This window comes from Podarcis cretensis (assembly GCF_951804945.1).
Source record: "Podarcis cretensis genome assembly, chromosome: 13".
Lineage (NCBI taxonomy): Eukaryota > Metazoa > Chordata > Lepidosauria > Squamata > Lacertidae > Podarcis > Podarcis cretensis.
In genome coordinates, this window is record NC_137182.1 from 39,968,339 (window position 1) to 39,991,709 (window position 23,371).

A 23,371-nucleotide genomic window follows, 5' to 3' on the forward strand; every position below is an offset into this window, starting at 1 on the left:
CAAAAGAAGAAGAAATGGGGGAGGGGCTGTTAGCAACCTGGCTGCCGCAAAGATGATGCCTATGCCTGTTATCCTGCTGTGGGAAGGCACACTTCTCAATGGAGCCCTCAGCTTGTGAGTAACATCAATGCCTGCCAAGTCATTGCAGAGGATGGCCAGACCTCTCGGCCCTCGGGGCATGGACAAGCTCATTGATGATGACAGAGGCAAAGCAATAATAATGATAATAATTTATTGATATCCCGCCCTCCCCAGCCGAAGCTGGGTTCAGAGCGGCTAACAACAGTAAAATAATACAACATTCTAAAATCATTTCATTATAAAATCAGTTCAAATCAAATTAATGGCAACCATTGGGCTGGATTTCTGTGAGGATTGCCAAAGGACTGTGCCTTGGCCAAAGGCCTGGTGGAACAGCTCAGTCTTGCAGGCCCTGCGGAAAGATGTCAAGTCCCGCAGGGCCCTAGTCTATTGTGACAGAGCGTTCCACCAGATCGGAGCCACAGCCAAAAAAGCCCTGGCTCTGGTTGAGGCCAGCCTAACCTCCCTGTGGCCCGGGACCTCCAAGATGTTTTTGTTTGAAGATAGTAAGGTCCTCCATGGGACATACCAAGTACAAGGGTCCTATGCCGTATAGGGCTTTAAAGCTTAAAACCATTTCTAATGATGGCGCCACCATCCTGAAGCTTCTCAATGTGGTACACCCTGCTGCATGGACACTTGTAAAGGTAAAGGGACCCCTGACCATTAGGTCCAGTCGCAGACGACTCTGGGGTTGTGGCGCTCATCTCGCTTTATTGGCCGAGGGAGCCGGCATACAGCTTCCGGGTCATGTGGCCAGCATGACTAAGCCGCTTCTGGAGAACCAGAGCAGCACACAGAAACGCCGTTTACCTTCCCGCCAGAGCGGTACCTATTTATCTACTTGCACTTTGAGGTGCTTTCGAACTGCTAGGTTGGCAGGAGCAGGGACCGAGCAACAGGAGCTCACCCCGTCGCGAACCGCCAACCTTCTGATCGGCTAGTCCTAGGCTCTGTGGTTTAACCCACAGATACACTTGTGGACATTGCCAAATCACGGGATGCGGAGTTTGCTGATGGCACCACTTCAGTTACACTTCTAGCTGCTGAATTCCGAAAGCAAATCAAGCCCTATGTGGAAGAAGGGCTGCACCCCCAGATCTTCATCCATGCCTTCCACACTGCAACCCAGCTGGCAGCAAATAAGATCAAGAAGATTGCCGTTAAGATCAAGAAGACCGACCGAGAGGCACTGTGGAGCCTGCTGAAGAAGTGTGCAAACACAGCCTTGAGCTCAAAGCCGATTTCCCACCAGAAAGTTATTTGCCAAGATGGTGACGGATGCCGTCATGATGCTGGATGAGCTGCTGCAGATCAAAATAACTGGGATCAAGAAGGTCAGGGAGGAGCCCTGGGAGGATTCCAAACTGGTGGTAGGAGTTGCCTTCAAGAAGACCTTCTCTTATGCTGGCTTTGAGAAGCATGAGCCCAAGAAGTATGAGTCCCCCAAGATCGCTCTGCTCAAGATTGAGCTGGAGCTCAAGGCGGAGAAGGACAATGCTGAACTCAGGGTCCACACTGTGCAGGATTACCAGGCCATCGTGGATGTCGAGTGGAACATCTTGTATGACGAGCTTGATAAGCTCCACAAGTCAGGGGCCAAAGTCATCCTCTCCAAGCTTCCAACTGATGACGTGGCTACCCAGAACTTTGCTGACCGGGACATGTTCTGTGCTGGCTGAGTGCCTGAAGAAGATCTCAAGAGGACCATGATGGCCTCTGGTAGATCTACAGTGGTGCCCCGCAAGACGAATGCCTCACAAGACGGAAAACTCGCTAGACGAAAGAGTTTTCCATTTTGGAGGTGCTTCGCAAAACGAATTTCCTATGGGCTTGCTTCGCAAGACGAAAATGTCTTGCGAGTTCCTGCGGGGTTTTTTTCCTCCCCCCCCCCTTTTTCTAAGCCACTAAGCCGCTTATCCGCTAAGCCGCTAAAAGCCGCTAAAAGCCGCTAAAAGCCGCTAAAAGCCGCTAAACCGCTAATAGCGCTAATCTGCTAATCCGTCAATGGGCTTGCTTTGCAAGACAAAAAAACCGCTAGACGAAGAGACTCGCGGAACGGATTCTTTTCGTCTTGCGAGGCACCACTGTATCCTGTTGTTGTTGTTTAGTCGTTTAGTCATGTCCAACTCTTCGTGACCCCATGGACCAGAGCATGCCAGGCACTCCTGTCTTCCACTGCCTCCTGCAGTTTGGTCAAACTCATGCTGGTAGCTTCAAGAACACTATCCAACCATCTTGTCCTCTGTCGTCCCCTTCTCCTGGTGCCCTCCATCTTTCCCAACATCAGTGTCTTCTCTTCTCATGAGGTGGCCAAAGTATTGGAGCCTCAGCTTCACGATCTGTCCTTCCAGTGAGCACTCAGGGCTGATTTCCTTCAGAATGGATAGGTTTGATCTTATTGCAGTCCATGGGACTCTCAAGAGTCTCCTCCAGCACCATAATTCAAAAGCATCAATTCTTTGGCAATCAGCCTTCTTTATGGTCCAGCTCTCACTTCCATGTGGATCTATCCAGACCAGTGTAAATTCCCTGACCGATTATTTCCTTGGGCGTTGTCCCCCTTTGAGGAGACAGGTACAACTTCTTCACAGACTGCTCAAAGGCTAAGACCTGCATGATAATCCTGCATGGAGGATGGAGCAGTTTATGGAGGAGACAGCGTGTCCTCTCCACGATACCATCATGATTGGTAGGAGAGCAATCAATAATGACTCTGTTGTCGCTGGTGCTGGAGCTATAGAGACGGAGATCTCCAAGTACCTCCGAGACTATTCCAGGACCATTCATGGAAACTACCAACAACTCTCCCAAACTTCTTCCCCATGGCAAGACACAAACTAGAATTCCATCTCCCCACCCCCAAAAAACCCTGAATAATATGCCACACAAAGAAGCACAAGTGAAGTCAGTCATCTGCAAGAATGTGTAACTATTTTAATGGAGGACTTCAAACTCTTCTCCAATATTGTCTATGGAGAAAGATTTAGGAAAAGCTAGTGAAATGAATGAGATTTCCCCCTATTTCTGATGCTGTGAGAGACAAGGCAGGAACATAGCTGTCAACCTTCCCTTTTTTTTTGCGGGAAATTCCCTTATTTCAGCGCCGTTTCCCACAGCTTCCTGCTGCTATCCCAGATTGTTAGATATCCCGTAGACTGTCCCCGGGACAGGTGAGGCTGCTGATCCCTTATTTTCAAATCTGAAAGTTGACAGCTATGGGCAGGAATTGGATGCTTTGGGCAATAAATAGATGTGTCTGGCAGAGCTCAGGGAGCTTACGCTATTTTCTTTCTTAAGACAAGCTTTCGTTTTCCTCTGTGCTTTTTGGTGTCAGCAGAGGCTGAGCGGAGCTGAGAGACAAGCCAACATGTTTTCCCAGATGGGTGTGTTGCTTGTTGCCACCAGTCCCCACCCTCCCTGGGCACATTCCTGGCACTACCAACAAGCAGCAAGTGACAATACAAGTTTCTAGCTATGGCTTCTGCTTTGCATTTGCATTTCCCCAGAACTGCTGATATGTACACAGTAAGGAGGTTTGAGGTTGGTTTCCAATCAACACATGTACATACATAAGCAGCTTGAGTAAGGAACTTAAGTTCACACATCCTTGTTTCACGCAATGAGCTTTTAAACCATCCCGACTCACACATCTGCCACCAGAAGCCCAGGGAGCATTCAGCTGTCCAAGCTAAAACTACTTTTTGTGCTCAGGCATGATGTCCTCGTGCCAATACACCAGCAAGCCAAGAGAGTCAGTATTTTGCTATACCAGGGAATTTCGGTGTGTGCAATTAAAGTGGATTAAAGGGCTCTGTAAAGCAACAAATCCACTTTAAAATGAACACTTTCTGTAGCTATTAAGGTGACAGGGAAATGCACTGACAAGTGTGTCATGAATGAATGGCTTATAAGATGATGTATAAATGCTTGCAAGCAAATAAAGATGAATGCCCTATAAACAGATGATCGGGAGGAGTCGTACACACTATGACTGGAGAGGTTTTCACACCCCAAATTATGGGAATGCATGATGTGTGGGGCTGCCTTTGAAGAATGTTCAGAAGCTGCAATTGGTACAAAAATACAGTGGCTTGATTGCTACCTGGAACCAGGCAAACAGGGCCAGCCCGCAGCAGACAGGTTACTGGCTGGTGTTCTATATAGATCACATACAACCCCTGTTTTTAAACAGCTGTATTGGTTGCCAAGTTTATTTCTAGCCTAATCAAATCAGGGCTTGTCCACACTTCCTCTTGTCCTGCGCTCAGAAAGCACGGGTCCAAGTGTTTTTGCCTTTGCCCTTCCTCCTTCCCCTGCAAAACTTGCTCTTTAGTGATGAATTGGAACAAACAGCAATTTGAGGAAAACCTGATTGCCATTTGCTCCCCGGGAAAGCAACAGGAGAAAATGGAAGTGTGGGTTCAAATACCTAAATGACTTAGGCCCCAAATGTCTGAAAAACTGCCTCCTTTCCTACAGATGCTCTTGGGTGTTAAGATCAGCAGAGGGAGCCCTCTTGGTAGTTTCACCACTCAGGGGCTCAGGGGTAGGGGTTCGAGAGAGACCATTATCTGTGGCAGCTCCTAGGTTGTGGGGTTCCCTCCCCACAGAGGTACGTCTGAAGACACGCCGTTGCCCTGGCCTTTGACACCTGAGATATTAATTTTCAGTAACCAATGAAATGTGATTTGAAGCTTTGGAATGTGATTTGAAGCTTTTTAGTCCAAAAGCGTACAAAAGATGGGCTTCACAGCCCACATATTCTTTTGCTAGGTACCACTCTTGCTGCAAACCACTCTTACTGCCAAGCAGAACATGGTGCCTGACTCAGTTATTTTCCTGTGTTTTCTCTTCACTCTTCACTCTGGGTCCCCACTTGTTGCTTCAAAAGTTCTTTTTGGGTACCGTCAATTATTTTAATTGACTTACTTCTTGCATCTATGCCATGTCCATGTGTGCTGGTTCAGTCATGGTTAGAATTAATTAGCTAATTCTCTCAAACCAAATAAATGTGTATATTTTGTTCCCGATCTGCCATAACAGATATGCATTATTTCCTGAGTTTCCCCCCATGTTAAATGTATACATTTTGATTCACTGTATGTATCTTCAATAAGCAGCCTCAGGTTAAGGCCCATGTGATAAATCTGCCAAGACACTCTGTTGCCAATGTCCAAAGAGCCTGATTCACAAGACTCTTAAGAGTGTGTGCATGAGAAACCTGTGTCTAGCTTGCTAATGAGAAGGGGCTGGAACCAGGAACCAATTTTAACCTCATCTCTGGTCTACTACTTCCTGCAAGTTCATCCACCCATCCTACATGTCACACTTTCTTGCTCTCTCATGCCCCAACACTTATATGATCTTTAAAGTCAGAAAGAGATAGTAAAAACCAATCGCCACAGGAGTGATACAGCATTTAATCCTGCAAAGATTCATAATTAAGGAAAGTTAAATGACTGTGTTAAGAACACTTACTAATGCTAAAACAGAAGTGGACTGAAATCACCTTAGCAAAGGTGGAGTTAGGACCAGTCAGATAAGACTCAATCCATGCTGAAGTGCCTTCTCCCAGACATGGCACAGGAATACGACTGCCTTAATTTCATATCTAGCCAAAGCCACCATTTCCTGCCTCCTGCTCTGAGCTGAGTCAACCTCAGTGCTCGGATTCTATAGTGGTCCAGGGCTGAAGTCAACTTAGCCATTTGAACTGGAAGCCCCAAGACCTAGTCCCAGACGTTCAGGGCTCAGCTACTGCAAGAAAGTGGCAATACAGTTTGGCATCCATTAACAGGTTGCATGTTTCAGTGCTGAACCCCAACCCTTTAAAAACAGGTTTCTCTAGCTGAGCCCTAATTCCGATTAACTCAGTCCTAAAGGCTGGGTTGCCCCACATCTACCACTATCATTATTCACTATTACCTTACACATCCCTGCCCTTAATCCACTGGACAATGCTGTTTCTTTAGATACTCCTCCTTTGCCATCCTGAATTCTTCAGGGATGCTTTGTTGCCCTGAGAAGTTAATGCATAAGAAGTGGCCAATGCACACAAATATAAACAGTCCAAGAAAGAGAGAAAGAACAACAAAGGCACCCTCTGCTATGAATGGTTGTGGGAGACAAGATTCTGTGGCTGTGCTGCTGCCACAGAATTGTTGCCTAATTTCAGAGTCATGGCAGAGAGACTCTTGGGGCTGAAGAAAATCCAGTGGTCACCTGTTCCAATCCCTGGGCTCTAATACAGTACAGTGGTACCTTGGGTTACAGATGCTTCAGGTTACAGACGCTTCAGGTTACAGACTCCGCTAACCCAGAAATAGTACCTTGGGTTAAGAACTTTGCTTCAGGATGAGAACAGAAATCGTGCTCCGGTGGTGCAGCAGCAGTGGGAGGCCCCATTAGCTAAAATGGTACCTCAGGTTAAGATCAGTTTCAGGTTAGGAACGGACCTCCAGAACAAATTAAGTTCTTAACCTGAGGTACCACTGTATCTTCAGCACATCGGTCCCATTATAGATCAAGTCACATAATGCTAACTAGAACATGCCACAAGAAGTAACAAGAAAAGTATAAGATAGCACATGTAAAGCTGCCTTTCTTATCTAGTCCTTCCTCCAAGGAGCTCAGGATAGGGTGCTTGATTCCCACTTCACAACAACCCTGTGAGGTAGGATTAGGTTGAGAGATAGGGCTTGGGCCCCATGTTTGCAAAGTGTGCTTTATGGCTCAGTAGGATTTGAACATAGGTCTCTCCAACATTAGTCACCACTTCAGAGTAAATACTTGCTGCAGGAAACTTCAGCCATGCAAATTAAACAGTACAAGAGAAGGCAAAATAAAAACGTGAAATGACGCTGGAGAGCCACAACCAGACCAGAGCAGACAACTGGGTTGCACAGATGAATGGTCTCGCTCAGTACAGGACAGCTCTATATGCTCAAACTTATGCTTGGACGGCAATATGACAAAGCCACCATCCTCTGTCCACTGCCATTAAGCCTTTTTTTTTTGTTGCCACAGATTAACAACAAAACTACGACATCAATGAGAAGCTGGAAAGCAACGTAATAAGAATTTTGACACTGCGGAATTTGGGTCTCAGCAAATCCTGAGAAGGAGAAGTTCATTGCACAAACTAATTGTTCCTCTTGTTGGAATCCACCCCCCCCCCCGTAAATTACACACACTCAGGGGTGCATATAAACTTCCCCATGCCAGTAGTTACTTCATCCACCTGACAAAGAGGACTGTGCCTCATCAGAGCATATGCCACAATAAATATATTTATGTATTCAAGCAGTTTATATATAACTTGACTACAATAGTCTCTAGGCGGTTTACAAAGATACAATACAAAAATTAAAGATCAGTTCAAATCATTATGTCAAACTTCAATTAAAATGCTTGCTGCAATGGAAAAAGTACTCAGTATGCGCTGGAAGGACAATAGGAAAGTTTACTAACTTATTAAGGCGATACAAGAAGGCACAAGCTGTTTTTGCTGCAACAGACTTAACATGGCTACCTCTCTCTTGCAGAAGACATTTGTGCCTGATCCTTTTTTGATACTGGAGATGCCAGGGACTAAGCCTGGAATGTTCCAGATGCGAAGCTGTCTGTCTGTGACTGGACAATGGCCAGTTCCCATTCCCCCTCCTCCTGAGAAATCCACACTGAAAAGTCTATTACTAGTATTAAATACCATATCCATATATATGCTGTGATGTTTTATCTGTGCCAAGAGGCAACTTTCCAAAAAACAAAAACACACAGCTGCCTGACAGCCACTTCCTGATCTGAAACCTTCTAAGCTCCTGTTCCCCGCGACGAGGGAAAAGCACTCTGCACAGGCTCAGGGGCACTCCCTGTTACCAAAGCCCCACGCAGCGCAAGCCCCGCCCCGCCCCCAGCATACGTGCCAGATTATGTGCTTTCTCTACTCACTTCCCCGCCCCTTCTAAAAGTTCTGCAGTTCATTTGCATACTCTCCCCTCATTGGCTGAGCAGAAAGAGGAAGGAGCATAGGGGGAAAGCCCGCAGAGAGGAGGAGGGAGAGGGAAAAAAGGGGAGGAGACACCTTTGTTTCTCGGCTTTGGTTTGTAAACAAGAGGAAGTCTAGACTTCCAGCTGGAGCTTTTTCTGGGGGGCCACAGGTCTCTCTGTGGGGTGTCTCCCCCCACCCAAAATCTGCACCAACACCCTCGCCCTGACCTAGACGGGCCTCGGGGAAGCCAAGGGGCTCCATCAAAGACGGGCTTCTTCGGCATTTCTCTTCTGCCAGGTGAGATTGGTGGAGGGTGGCTCTGTGGAGAGTGGGCTCTGGAAGCAAATAAATCTGCTAGTCCTTAAGGTGCCAAGGATCCCGGTTTTGCGGGCGCCGGGGAGTGTTTACCTCTAATGGGAAATCGGGCATTAGGGTGAGTGACTGCAGTGGGAGATTGTAAGCACCTAATCGCGGTGCAATAATCCGACCGATACAAATAGGTTTGGTGAATAACAAGGGATGGAAGACATTCCAGCGGGTAATTAATTATTTTGCTCCTCCTTACAGCGGGCACATGTAATATGTTTCCCCGCATTGTTTTAACAATGCCTACCTGCACTTTAACCCACTACATAAATGATCTAGAATATGTTAGAAACAAAAGGGGGCATTTTTCCTAATGTGAAAGTATGCCCCCTGCTTGTACTGGATTTCAAAAGAGCTGTTACATACTAAAAAAAAAGCCTCTACTGGGAAGGAAACGCTATACTGTATAGACAAAGGCTCTTAATTTTCAAGATCTTCTCATTCAGGATAAAATGGCACCCTTTATGTCTTGAGCGGTCTGTGTTGTTGTTGGCCCCTAGAATACACTGCCAGCGCAATATTGATTAGAGGCACAGTGCCAAATGGAATCCTAACTGTCTATGAGAACATGTAATTCTCTGTATTCCCAGGAGCCAGGATGATGAGCTAGAGCCAAATAAAGGAAATTTCCCTTTTTTCCAGCTTGAAATTTTGATATCTGACACGTTTTCAATTTGAATAGATCGCCCCTCATCACTACTTAGCCTTGAGATCAAATTTGACATCTTTCATATTGAGGGACATAAAGGTATGACACACACACACAGAGGGGGAGAGAGAAGATTCTGCCCATCACATTTTTATTTTATCATACTGTATTCATATTTCTATCATTACAAGTATTGGAAAAACATTTTGGCTGACTGGGTCAAATAGGGAAGTTTACCTAAAACTGGCAAACTTAGCAACAGTTGCCAACTTCTAACCTACTGAATGAAAATCACATTATTTTCATTTGTCAGAGAATCCAACTAGAAATTTCACTTAATGAGTATTCAAGCCTTATGTTTATATGTTATCAGACACCCTGCTCTTTCCACCTTCCCTCCTTTTGCATGCACATTACATGTTTTGAATTTAATGGATAAGGATATCATTAAATGTACATTTTGTACATTGGTAATATTTTGTAACAGATTTTTTTTTTGGGGGGGGACCTAGGCAGCAATCCTATACCCAGAAGTAAGCCCCACTGAACTTAATGTGGCTTCCTCCAAGTAAACAGGCACAGAACTGCATTGTAATATCTAACTTGGTTTACCCTCTCAGTCATGGCCCCTCCCTCTTTCCCAAGAGGCTCCTCCCCAGTATTCTGTTAACCCCTCCCTCCCTTCTTCTTGAACCACATACTGTATAACACATTTTCACAAGAAACAGATAGCTTAAATATTGTATCCTACCCACATTCATGTCTTACTTTTCATTACTATAGAAAATATGAATGCAAGATTTAAGGCCAAGCCCAAATTTAATGTGGAAACTGCCATCTTTGCCCTAAAAAGGAAGAGACCAAGGTCAAGACAGGCCCTGGGATTGAATATATACCTATTTACAAGGCTTCCATATTAAAGCACCTTAAGAAACTCCTCCTTTCCATTGTACCGTGTTTGCATGTAGTGGTCCATTGTTTTCTGCCATGTGAAAGAAAGTCCCCATTGTCTGATGAGGTCAATGTGTAAAGTGCATTATTATGGAAAGTGAACCCTTGTTCATATCCTGAGCGCCTTTGATCATCAAAATGGAACCTAGATTACTTTATTATCATTTGTATCTAGCAGATGGTCAACCACACATTTATCTGCTAAATAAAATGCCTACTTGTTAGCTAGTATTTTTCACTTCCCATGGGGCAATGCTGTATTTTGCACAGAAGAGGAACTAAATCACAGACTGCCCCTTTACCAACCATATGCTCTCCAGTAATGAGATAAACCTTTTTGTTTAGTATTTCTCTACAGTTTGAGGAAAATTTTCACAGAGAATTGGGGGGGGGGGGGGCTACTGAGGTTGTATCCCAGTTGTAAAATAAAACCCCTTTCTTTTACCTCCCTCTTTTCATTCCTTTCTGTTTTGCCTCTACCACCTCATCTCTCTTTACCATTTCCTCTTCCAGTTGTTTGATCTCTGCGCGCACACCTTTTTCCTCTGAGCCACTATTGTAGCACATTTTTCTCCTCTTTTACCCCACCCCTAAACAAGGAAAAACACAGAATGTCTACTTGTACAGGAGGTGGAGACCAGAGCAATACAGTAGTTTTCAATAAGAGCAAAGAGGGGATGGGAAATCTGGAGGGCGCCGGGTCTTTTGCATCATAGAGTGACCCTAAATGTTGCTTCCCTTCCAAAAAACCCCCAACCTTCTCAATTCAACTCCCAGTATTATTTGTTTGCAAAGATGTGGAGCTACAGCCTCCATTTTCCCCAGCTCAGCATTCCCTTGCCTGGTTTGTTTCCTTTCAAGGAACCGCCTCTCTTTCCCTCCCCCATACCATGTTCCAGACTCCCCCCCCCCCTTCCCTGCCCCAGCTACTTCCCTTTGCAAAGCAAGCATCCCTCCCTCCCTTGCAAAGGGCTCTTCCTTTGCCTTCCTCCCCACTCCATTCCCCCCCTGCACCATTCCTTTAAGGCACTTTATTTCTGCTGGCCTCCCCTCTCCCCGTCTGGTCCTTCCACCCCATTTATCCGCAGGCTGCTTTGTTTCTATATCTCCTTCTTCCACATTCCAGCTGGAATTTTCTGTTTTCTCTGCCCTCTGGTTCTGCACCCATCTGCCTCTTCTACACCATTCCTCCATACTGCACTTAAGCATGCTTATCTGTGGCTTCCATCCTTTCGGTTTGCTTTTTTTTTTTGCAGCTCTTCTCCCCCAACCCGTCTGCCCTGCCTCCTCACTGTCTGCATTCCTTAACAGCAATTCCTGTAGGTTCCTTAAACACTCATGCACCGCCTGCATCATACCATCATACCCACCTCTCTCTCCCACCATCTTTTCACATCTGCACATTTTCTAGCATCCTTTGATCAGGTCCCAACCCCACCCCCAACAATGATTCCTTTTGTACGTTTTCGCCTCCTCGTGCATCTACCATTATTTCATACCCACCTCCCAAGATTTTCATAAAATTAATCATTTCAAGTCCAGTCTGCTTGGGGAGACATAAAGCAACCGACCAGGGTAGGTGGTAAAGGTAAAGGGACCCCTGACCATTAGGTCCAGTCATGACCCACTCTGGGGTTGCGGTGCTCATCTCGCTTTATTGGCCGAGGGAGCCGGCGTACAGCTTCTGGGTCATGTGGCCAGCATGACTAAGCCGCTTCTGGCGAACCAGAGCAGCGCACGGAAACGCCGTTTACCTTCCCGCTGGAGCAGTACCTATTTATCTACTTGCACTTTGACGTGCTTTCGAACTGCTAGGTGGGCAGGAGCAGGGACCGAGCAACGGGAATTCATCCCATCGCGGGGATCCGAACCGCCGACCTTCTGATCGGCAAGCCCTAGGCTCTGTGGTTTAACCCACAGCGCCACCCGACATCTCTAAAACAGGGACTTAGGTACACACGACCAAAGGGAAAGCGGAACATGTAGAGAGGTGGTTAATTTGTTTAAATTCTTTGACAATGTGCCAGAAACTCCCAGATCTCTTGGTGAAGGGTGGTAGGAATGAAGAGAAAGGAAAGCCAGGAATTCCTGAGTCCTGGCAGTCTCACCCATGGTTCCAGAGATTTTAGAAAGGCCACAAACTGAAGGCTCTTTGGAGAGGCACTGCTTGGAAGAGCTAGGACACCTGGGTTCTATTCCTGGTAATGCAGCTTCATCACGAGATGATCAGAGTTGACCTACATCCTGGGGTTAATTACAGGCTGAGCCTCCAGGAAGCTGCCTAGGGAGGGAAAGCACGTGGTACTGTTTTTGTTTAGACACCAGACCGGTTAGGCAGAACTTGGCTGGCTCCCAGGGCTAAGAAGAAGCAGGACCCGGGCACCCTGACTTCCCTGCTGTTTCTCCCCTCCACTCCCGAGCCTGTCCATACCTTGGTAACCCTTTTCTCATTGCTCCCTCTCTTTTAGGGCTTTCGGGGGGCTTCCTCCCGCCACCGCCCACACAGCTTCCCCTCTAGGGGCTATCTGGTTCTTCACAACTCTCCTGAAGCTTCTCCCACTTGCGTGACCCCACCACAATGGTGAGGCTGTCCAAACCCAAAACTTTCCAAGCCTATCTGGACAACTGTCACCGACGCTACAGCTGCGTGCATTGCCGGGCACACCTGGCCAACCACGACGATCTCATCTCCAAGGTGAAAAGGGGGAGTGGGACGGTCCCTGGCACACTGCTATAGCCGGGGGGGGGGGGGCAGCTCTCAGCACCAGAGGGGTTGTTTTTCCTCAGTCAATTGGTTTTCTACACTTGATCTTAACCAAAAGGAGGAGGAAGGAAGAATAGATAACATAAAAGTTGGGGGGGAAAGGGTCAGGAAACTAAAAGGAGTCCTACTCTGATTTGCTGATATTAGCCCCATCTCAATAATCAGACAGCGATCATGTATCTAGCATTTTTAGTGTGCCTTTACAATCTTTTATCTTCGCTTGTCCTCACAGCAACACGGGGGGGGGGGGTCACTTGACAACAAAATCAAGAAACCAGGTAAAAACACATTAGCACAAGGAAGCATTCACATTTTGCAGTTGTCCAGGACAATGTGGATTTCCCAAGGCCATGTGCAGACTGTGGCAGGCACAGGATTTGAACTCTGATCCCTTGGATTGAATATTTTACCTACTGCCGCAGCTCCAGCATGAAAAGTCTCAGTCGAAACTCACAGCACTGTATGCTCCATCCCTTCCACTGCCTAGAGCCCTGGAATTGGGCCAGGTTATTCTGGGGAAATCACCAAGGCTCACCTCCCAAGTGGGCCAGGCTATAGGCCTAGAAGCTTTTCCTTGGTGAGCAATTTATAAATGCTCAGTAAGGAAGGGGAGGGATTAGAACACTTGCCAATTGCGAGATCATATCCTAGGGAGCTACAGTTAACAAACAGGGACTATTTTAGACTTCCCCAGTGCTCAAAAGTAGAGGGCCACTGATCAGAAGTGGAGAATGAAGGCAGAGAAGAAGGAGAATTTAGGTGGGCAGCTTACAGGGAGTGGGGAGGGGGGCTATTGTCTTTCCAGAGCCTAACATTCAACTGCCATCTCCACCCTCTTGTGCTTGAGATACTGCAAGGTCAACAAGTTTGAGCTGCTGGCTGATTAATCATTACACAGAATCCAGTGTGGAGAGATGGGGTGTGCCTGAAAACAAGCCAGAGAACAAATAAGGAAATGCAGAAGGGAGCTGAGAAACCAGGGCTGAGGCTAAGGACCATCAGTGGAGGGGGGGGGAGGGAGAGAGAGGTATGTAGCTGGAACAGAAGTCTGCTAGTTAGGGCTGCTAACACCACAAGAAGTCTGTTTATCTTTAAGGTGCCACGGGACTCCTTTTGTGTTTGCTGTCATTTGTTTGCCGTAACTAACATCATGTCTATCCCTCTGGATATGTTCTCTTTTTTTAACCTGTTTTTTGTGTCTCTTGTCATTACAGTCTTTCCAAGGAAGCCAAGGTCGGGCATATTTATTCAACTCTGTGTGAGTATCGCAGGAGGGGAGCAGCAGACTTAAGGCATAAAACTATAAAAGACAGCTACATACAAGGTTGAAGCAGCCAGCAACAACCAACCCTAAACCTTTATGTGGTCTTAAAAGTGGCTGGGGAAACCCAGCCAGATGGGCAGGGTATAAATAAATTATTATTATTCTTATTATTCTTATTATTCTTATTCTTATTATTATTATTATTATTAAAATGTTAGGTCTACAAGCTTGTGCTCTCAGGTGTGATGCTTTTCAGTGAAAGAGTGTCCTTTTCCTTGTCTGGGGAGCATTTTCTTGTGTGAGTTCCCACTTATAGCTTGAAAAGCTGCAGCCTGGAGACAGATTTATGACTGTTCTCTCATTTCACCATACATAGCGTGGGCTTGTTCACTGGAAGCGCCTCAGAAGCACAGGGCACAAGGTGGGGATAATACACTCACTTCCCCAACTCTTAAGGTCAGGAAGGCGGCTGGGTTTATTCCCGTGCTCATCAGAGGGGGCGGTTCGTGGGAAGCAGAACTGTGGGCCCTGGCCAATACCTGCCTAGACTGAGGCCCGTCACTGATCTAAAGACAAGGTGTAACTCAGACTAGGAAAGCATCAGGGACTCCAACACCCTCTCTCTTTCCCCCCTTGTAGGGTAAATGTTGGATGTGGCCCAGCAGAGGAACGGGTGCTGCTGACAGGCCTGCATGCCGTGGCGGACATCTACTGCGAGAACTGCAAGACCACGCTTGGATGGAAATATGTGAGTCTCCCTTGGCATCCCCCACTCCCTGATCCCCAAAAGACTCACACGCTGCCTTAAAGGAAGCTCACGCTTTCGTTCTCTCGTTCTGCAGGAGCAAGCCTTCGAGACAAGCCAGAAGTACAAGGAGGGCAAGTACATCATTGAACTCAACCACATGATCAAGGATAACGGCTGGGATTGAAAAAAACAAACAGAAACAGAACGGAACAAACGCTGCCACCTTTGGACAGCTACATATGTAAGGGGTGGAGCGCCAGAAATGACAATTTCCACAAGACTTGCCTCTGCCTTCCTAACCAAGGGGCTGCCATCCAAACCACCTTCAGGTGCACGGAAGCTGTGAAGGAAGCAGCGCTTCCGCCAGGAGGACATACTCGGGGCTCAGATATGTCGCCATTGTGTGGCAAGACGTGGCAGCGCACCAGGAGACACCTAGGCCAGGGGCAGTGTGCAAGAAGGGGTTTGGGGTGGGGTGGGGTGGGGTTTGTTGTACAGAGGGAGTCTGCATTAAATCACACAGGTGGGGGGTGGGGATGTACAGTGGGGCAGGGAAGGGGTGGGTTGTACAGTATTTGTGAGTTTGTGCGAGTATGTATTATATAAATAAAAGCATTGAAGTGATACCGTTTTTTTCCCTACGGTGGGGGGCGGTGTAGACTGCGGTGTCTGCCTAGAAAGGGATGTACTGATGACTCCAGTCTTGAGTAGTTGTGGCCTTGTTTGTCCCTCGTTATTTATTTGTTTCTGGCATTTCTAACCACCCCACCTTTTTCTAAAGGCCATATTCTTGGCAGGTTCCGTATGCCAAGAGCCAATAAGGGCAGCAGCAAAACAACAAATACATTACATGTAAGTGTTAGTGACTACTCCATTAGCCACACCTCCGTGTAAATTGCATCACTCCACAAGGTCCCAGTGAGAGAGACAATGAGCTTTGAACAAAGGGAGGTTCTGAGAAAACAGGCAGTCACGCACCCAGCATACTGTAAGGCAGGTTTCCATATTTCCCAAGGTATCCTTCCCAGGGATGGGAGAGGAGTCTTCATTAGTTTACACAGCCTTTAAGACAGCAGTAGTTCCTGCACAAACCACAGAGAGAGAAAGAGAGAAATCCGTTTCAAAGGTCCAAGAGCAATGAGTCTCCTTCCTTGGTGAAGAATAGGAAAACTCAGGTGCAAACTATGGTTTGCTCATCCTGCCCATTTTATCTGGGAGACTAGCTCACCTATCACAGACAATTCATTTTGCAGATTTCCTTCTGCACTAGGATGGCGTTCACCACAGCTCTTGACAACAACCAAACCTACAGCATAATTTCAAAGAAGGTGGATTTTCCAAGTCCCAGACAATTCAACAGCTGAAGAATAAGACGACCAGGAAGGAACTGAGAGGGAGATCAGCTAGCAAAGTTCCCCTTCGCTTCTCTGGTTATGAAGCAAGAGGATTTAGCAACTTCTCCTTCCCATCATGCCCCAAAGCTACAAATTATATGCAGAAGTGCTTGCATCTTCAAAGACGCCTACTGACCCACTTCAACCACAATTCCTTTGTCCTAAACGGCACTGCTCAATAGCTCCCTCTGCTGCCCAGTGACAGAATTAGACCGCCAATTTTGGATTAACTCACATATAGTATCTGGCAATATGCAACTCTTATTGGAGCGGTTCTTGCAAAAGGCAAACTTGGATTAAAATACTTGCGCCACACTATGCAGCATGTTCTTTTGACCCCCTAATATGAATTAGTTGCCACATCATACCTTTCTCTTGCCACAATAACTCAGAGGACAAAAGGATTGCTTTCCTATTTTATTTAAGTATCTATGAAAGTGTTTTTAAAGCTTAAGAACCAACTCACTGGCCCAGAACAAAACCTATTCAGCCCAGTGTCCTGTCTCCCAACAGTGACTATTGTGATGCTGCACCAGGTTTGCTCCCAGCATCCTCTCGTCAGCAATATACAGCCTTTGAATAAAATCATGGAACTGCAGAGTTGGAAGGGACACCGAGGGTCAGCTAGTCCAACCCGCTGCAATACATGAAACATGCACACAGCTGTGCCTGGGTGGGCTCAGGCCACCAGCCTCTGGCGCCACAGGTCTGGGAGTTCCATTTTAGAGAGCAAAAGATTTCCAGTTTCCCCTGACCCCCAACAGCTGTGCATCTATAGAGAGGCTGCTGTCATCACCCTCCTGGATTCAACCGCCATTGGCACAGGGCAGGTGTGACTGCTATCCTAGCCCAGACAGACAGCTAGAACGACAGGCATTTAGGGTTGGGAGGCAAAGATAGAATTCTAGATGGGATTCAAGCGCGGATATATTTTTTCCCCTCCCCCACCCCCAATAATCAGAAAGCTGTAATGGAATCTGCTTCACTTCATAAAAATCCTCAAAGCATATTAGTATCAGGAGCAACTACAAATAAACTGAGTTTTACTGATCCGGAGACAGCAGAGATGAACCCTTGAACACTTATTCCATGCTTAACAGGGTGGGAGAGGCCTTGGCAGGAATTGTGGGGAGCTTGTCTGCTGACATTGCCATCTCCCATAGTAACTACCTACAGCAAGAGTCTTACATACTCTTTGTTGTTTAGTCGTTTAGTCGTGTCCGACTCTTCGTGACCCCATGGACCAGAGCACACCAGGCACGCCTGTCTTCCACTGCCTCCCGCAGTTTGGTCAGACTCATGTTTGTAGCTTCGAGAACACTGTCCAAACTCTACCTTTGCTTAATATCTTCTTCTTTGGCGATCACTCGTAGCCGAGTAAGGTTGTCTTCCATAAACACAGATTTTAACGAGTCCGTAAGTGACTGTAGAGGCCAGTTCTGGACCCACGTCCTTCCACAGTGGGGACATCAGTTTCTGGGCAGGAGTTGATCACTGTGTGGATTTGCCAAGCGTGCCTTCCTCTTAGCATGTTTCTCCCTTGTGTTCTGAGTTTGAGTGTCTTCAAAGTCCATGACACCTTTGGTAAAGGCTGTTCTCCACCTGGAGCGCTCACAGGCCAGTGTTTCCCAGTTGTCAGTGTTTATACTACTTTTTTGAGATTTGCCTTGAGACAGTCTTTAAACCTCTTTTGTTGACCACCAGCATTACGCTTTCCATTTTTAAGTTCGGAATAGAGTAGTTGCTTTGGAAGATGATAGTCGGGCATCCACACAAGATGACCAGTCCAACAAAGTTGATGTTGAAGAATCATTCCTTCGACACTGGTGATCTTTGCTTAATCCAGTACACTGATATTAGTTCGCCTGACTTCCCAAGTGATGTGTATTAACCTTCACTTAATATAACGAGAAGTGACACGGCCAATCTCATTCCTCCATCCCTTTAACCCCCACCCTCCAAGAATGCCAAAGGCAGTGGGCAGGATTCAGGGAGAGGGAAGGTTGCTTAGGCAGGAAGAGGATGCAAATTCTCTATTTTCATTGGGCATTACCTTAAAGCAGCAGAAGAGGGCGCTCAAATCCCACACACAGTATTGGCATCATTACAGATCTGCCCTGTTGCTGCCCATCAGAAAAAGTTGGGGCATGGTGCTTTTACCCCAATATCTCTTGGCACAACTCGAAAGCTCACACAGTGGCATACCAAGCAAGTTATTCTTAAAGCAGGGTTGTTAAGAAAGTAATTTTAAAAACACCAACAACACTTTGGGCCCCTCTGTGTTATTTATACGTTCGTGTGGTTTCAAGTACACACATATTTCAGTAAAAACAAATGCACACAATGGCTATGCCCTAAAACAGCTGGTCATGGAACTGACCAAAGAAACAGCAACCCTGGCCTTCATCTTACGTGGGCCATGAAGTGTAGGTCCTAGTGCAAGATTATAGAATCGCAGAGTTGGAAGCTACCCTGAGGATCATCTAATCCAGCCTTTCTCGACCTGTGGGTCCCCAGATGATGTTGAACTACAACTCCCATCACCCCTAGCTAGCAAGGCCAGAGCTCAGGGATGATGGGCGTTGTAGTCCAACAACAGCTGGGGACCCACAGGTTGAGAACTGCTGAATCCAACCCCCTGCAAATGCAGGAAAATGCAGCTGTGCCTTATGGGGATTGAACCTGCAACCTTGGCATTATCAGCACCATGCTCTAACCAACTGAGCTATCCAGCTTTTATTTTTGAAGTAACTGGAAACGGCAAGGATAATGCTATCAAATGTGACTTATATTTAAGTGAACTGCCAGGAAAGTCCAACAGTCATGTTTCATGTCAAAAGAGGAAACCTCTCCAGAAATTAGGGGAATGGTAGGAAGGAAGTTAAGGGGTTTAAATCTCTCCAGAACGCTTGACGTTTGTTCAAAACCACAAGAGAAGTTCGGCTACAATGTGTACCACACAGGTCAGGAAAAGTACCACAAGGGCCAAGAGGACGCCAGCACAGTTCATGAGAAGAGTCAAGGAAGCTATTGCAGTAAGAGATCTTCCTCCAGAAAATGGAAGACCTCTTGTTCTCATTCTTGTCCAAATGAGAACAAAAGGGAACACAAAACTCTGGCCAAAAAAAGAAAAGAAGCAAGCAGACAATAAGGGATGCAAAAAAAAAAAAAAAAAAAAAGAAACCGAGGAGCACATTACTAAAAACAACGGCTAAAAATGGTAGTGAAACACATCAGAAGCAGGCAACTTAGCAAGGAGGCATTTGGACCTTCAGACAACAAGGCAGTCAAAGGTGTGCTAAATGAGGGAAATGAGTTTGCAGAGAAGCTGAATGAGCATGTTGCATCTGTCTCTACAGCAGAAGGTGTAGGGCACATCCCTGTGCAGAGGTGGCACGGAATGCCTTCGGAACAAGGATAGCCCAACCTCTGTGGCCTATGCTCCAGTAATCTCTAAACTGGATTACTGCAATGCCTTATACATGGGGCTGCCTGTGAAGACGGCTTGGAAACTTCAGCAGGTGCAAAATTTGACAGCCAGGTTGCTCACCAGAACAAGACAGTTTGTGATATATATATATATATATATATATAGAGAGAGAGAGAGAGAGAGAGAGAGAGAGAGAGAGATAGATTTTTAACAATATTATAACGTCATATCTCCATTTATACGTTTTTAGCTCCACCAAGCCACTTGACTTCCCTCCGTTCTGTCATCTGGTTTTTATAAAGCATATCTTAAATTCACACATTTATCCTAACTTATCCTAAACTTAATGCACAAAATAGAAAATTTCTTCCAATAAACCCTGCATGATTTATCTCAGTCCTGCTAGTGTCTTTACATGTTTACAATAACTGTGTATATATTGAATAAATTTACTCTCTCTGGAAAGCTTGGTCGCTCTGGTGTCGGATTTTCCCCGTCAGCCTTGCTAAAGAACAAGACGGTTTGAGCACATTAACGCTGATGCTGATCCTGACTGCACTGGCTGCCAATTAGTTCCCAGGCCCAAAACAAAGTGCTGGTGCTGACCTATAAAGCCTTGCACAGCTCAGGACCCCAATACCTTTAGGACGGCCTCTCCCCATACAAACCAACCCAGACCCTGCACTTGTCACCTGAGCCCCTTCTTCCCAAGAAGTTTGGGGGGTGGCAACATGAGAAAGGGCCTTTTCGGTGGTGGCTGCCCATTTGTGGAATGCTCTCTCCCAAAAGGCTGATCTGGCGCAATCATTACATGTCTTTAGGAACCAGGCAAAAGCATTCCTCTTTACCCAGGCCTTCGACCATTAAATAACCTACGGCCTGTTAAATGTGGGGGAGACTGTTGTTATGATTATTTTATTATTATGCTGTGTATTATATTTTTATTATTATGTTGTGTAAATTATGTTATTAAAGTTGTATACAGCCCCGGGATCTTGAAATAAAGGGTGGTGTATAAATCAAACAAAAAAAATATATGGGTGCAGAATTCATCACCTTATATTTTAAGAATTCTAGTGTCCTGCCCTTAGAACCACAGAGACATAACACAGACATAATTTCCAGTGAAGTCTACAAAGTCAGCAGCAAAGCCAAATAACTTCCAGCAATCAGGAGAAGGACTTATGTGACTTAGCTAGCTCCTTGCCCTTTTATCATGGCTAGGAAAAGGAGAATAAATTCCGCAAAATAAGTAACTGCGTGCAGATTTGTTTAACTGGCACAAATTGGTCAGGTTGCAGAATTCAGCCTTTATGGGAGCATAATTGGAGATGTAGTGTGGCACAGCGGGGACTAGCATGTCACATTAAAAGGTAAAGGTAAAGGTAGACCCCTGACCATTAGGTCCAGTCGTGACCGACTCTGGGGTTGTGGCGCTCATCTCGCTTTATTGGCCGAGGGAGCCGGCGTACAGCTTCTGGGTACAGCTTCTGGGCATGATTAAGCCGCTTCTGGCGAACCAGAGCAGCACACGGAAATGCCGTTTACCTTCCCGCCAGAACGGGAGCTCACCCCGTCACAGGGATTTGAACTGCCGACCTTCTGATCGACAAGTCCTAGGCTCTGTGGTTTAACCCACAGCGCCACCCACGTCCCTAGAATGTCACATTAGAGCTGGGTAGATGCAGGTTCAAACCCCAACTCAGTCACGAAGCTCACTGCGTGGCCTTTGGCCAGTCATTACCTCTCGGTCTGACCACCTCACAGGGCTCTTTTGAAGAAAACATGGGGAAACAACCCTATTCACCGCCCTAAGTTCCTTAGTGGAAGGACAGAACAAAAACACAGAAAAGTGAACAAATACAGAATTTTGACCTTTGATTTGTTAAAGAACATTCTTGTTGATTACAGACACTCCTTGTTATGTTGTGGGTTGACATAGCAGACGACACAGCGATTTCTCCAAGTAGCTCTTTATTTTGTAAGCTGGAATAGAACTGACTGCAAACAGCTCAGCCGGCCTGCTTTTATAGGCAGCCGGCTGTCAACATTGTAGCAACAACAGCCCAGCGTTTCCCGCCTAAAATAACTGACGTGGACCTGAGTGAACACTATCTACAGACCTGAGTGAAAACTATATACAGTATCCCCCTGCTGGCCCAGGGTGAAACTTCACTACATAACACCCCTCCCCACCGAGATAAGGCGTTAGTTACAATCGTAATGGTTTCCTTATATACAGCACTACGCGTAATGGTTCAATTAGGCACAAAAGCATATCGGTTACATTTCCCATACTTAGACCAACAGTGATACATGTCCAACAACATAGTCCTTTAAATAAGTTGGGCGCCTGGAAACTCTGCCAGACCGCCGGGGACTGGTAGCCAAGTCCAGAGGGCCACACAGTTCTTGCTGAGGCTGTGGTGCGACCCTAGGTGGCGTTGGAACCAACTCCCCTGGATCCGCTGCTGTGGGTGGAGCCTCCGCAAGTGGAGTGGTCTGAGTCTGTGGTAAGTCTGGCAGACCCTCTGAAGCGGCTTGGTTCGGCTCCACGCTGGCAGTTTGCGAGGGAGGTGTAGGTGGGGCCTCGCCATCTGTACGTGTCTCTTCTTGAGCCGCAAGCGCAGTTGGGGGCACCATGGTAGTGTCCAAGTCCCCAACCCTGTGCCTAAGCTGGTCTATGTGCCGTCGCCACAAGCGTCCGTCTTCGAGTGCCACCTGGTACGAGCGAGGTCCAGTGACTCCCACTACTGTGGCTGGCACCCAAGGAATGTCCCCCACATAGTTCCGGGCAAAGACCTGGTTTCCTGGGACAAATGACCGTGGCGCGTTGGCACAGCCTGGGGGTTCAGCCACGGCAAAGTCCGGGTGCAGCCGGTCGAGCGGTGACCTGAGGCAGCGGCCCATAAGCAGTTCAGCAGGACTCCGCCCTGTGGCCGCATGAGGGGTGATGTGTTGCACGAACAAGTATTCGGCGACCCGCTCATGCCAGTCTCCCCGGTCCAGGCGCGCCAGTGTCTCCTTTGCCGAGTGCACCATTCTTTCCGCTTGCCCGTTGCTGGATGGATGAAAGGGTGCCGTTAGGGCATGGCGGATGCCCAGTCCCAAAAGATACCGCTCAAACGTGCCTGACGTGAACTGCGGTCCGTTGTCAGAGACAAGGACATCAGGACACCCAGGCGTTGCAAACAGGCCTCGCAGCACCCGGATGACGGCTTCGGTAGTGGTGGAGGGCATCAGGGCGACCTCCAGCCATTTGGAATAGGCGTCCACCACTACCATAAAGGTCCGGCCGTGAAAGGGGCCAGCCAGATCGATGTGCACCCTCGACCAGGGTGTCTTTGGCATCTCCCAGGTGTGTCCCTTAGCTGCCGGTGGTGCAGGCCTCAACTCTTGGCACGCTTGACAGGCGGACACCCAGGCAGTGATGGCATCGTCCATATTAGGCCACCAGACGTAACACCGAGCCAACGCCTTCATTTTGACAATTCCCGGGTGGCCAACGTGCAGAGCCTCCAGGACGCGCTGACGGAGTCCCTGGGGAATCACGACGCGGTCTCCCCACAGCAGACAGCCGCGATGAGCTGAGAGTTCATGATGTCTGGTTGCGAAGGGCTGGAACTCCGATGCAAAAGGCCCTTGTGGCCACCCCCTCCACACCCAGTTGAGCACCCAGCTGATGGTGCGATCCTGGGCAGACGCGGAGGCCACAGTGGCAGCCGATACAG

At 47.1% G+C, this 23,371-nt stretch overlaps 2 protein-coding genes and 1 pseudogene across 3 annotated transcripts in view; 2 read left to right on the forward strand and 1 right to left on the reverse strand.

Annotated features, from left to right (window-relative positions):
• CORO1A (coronin 1A) overlaps positions 1 to 23,371 on the reverse strand; it is an 83,815-nt gene that overhangs the window by 52,641 nt on the left and 7,803 nt on the right. The window lies entirely within an intron of this gene.
• LOC307200456 (T-complex protein 1 subunit eta pseudogene) lies at positions 179 to 6,994 on the forward strand (annotated as a pseudogene). The gene is made up of 3 exons (XR_013843903.1): positions 179 to 206; positions 1,053 to 1,817; positions 2,599 to 6,994. The product of XR_013843903.1 is annotated as a T-complex protein 1 subunit eta pseudogene (transcript).
• Positions 8,157 to 15,299, forward strand: YPEL3 (yippee like 3). Its single transcript, XM_079951196.1, has 5 exons — positions 8,157 to 8,371; positions 12,509 to 12,735; positions 14,019 to 14,062; positions 14,708 to 14,816; positions 14,911 to 15,299. The coding sequence occupies exons 2-5, from the start codon at positions 12,619 to 12,621 to the stop codon at positions 14,998 to 15,000; spliced, it is 360 nt and encodes a 119-aa protein (XP_079807322.1). The 5' UTR covers positions 8,157 to 8,371; positions 12,509 to 12,618; the 3' UTR covers positions 15,001 to 15,299.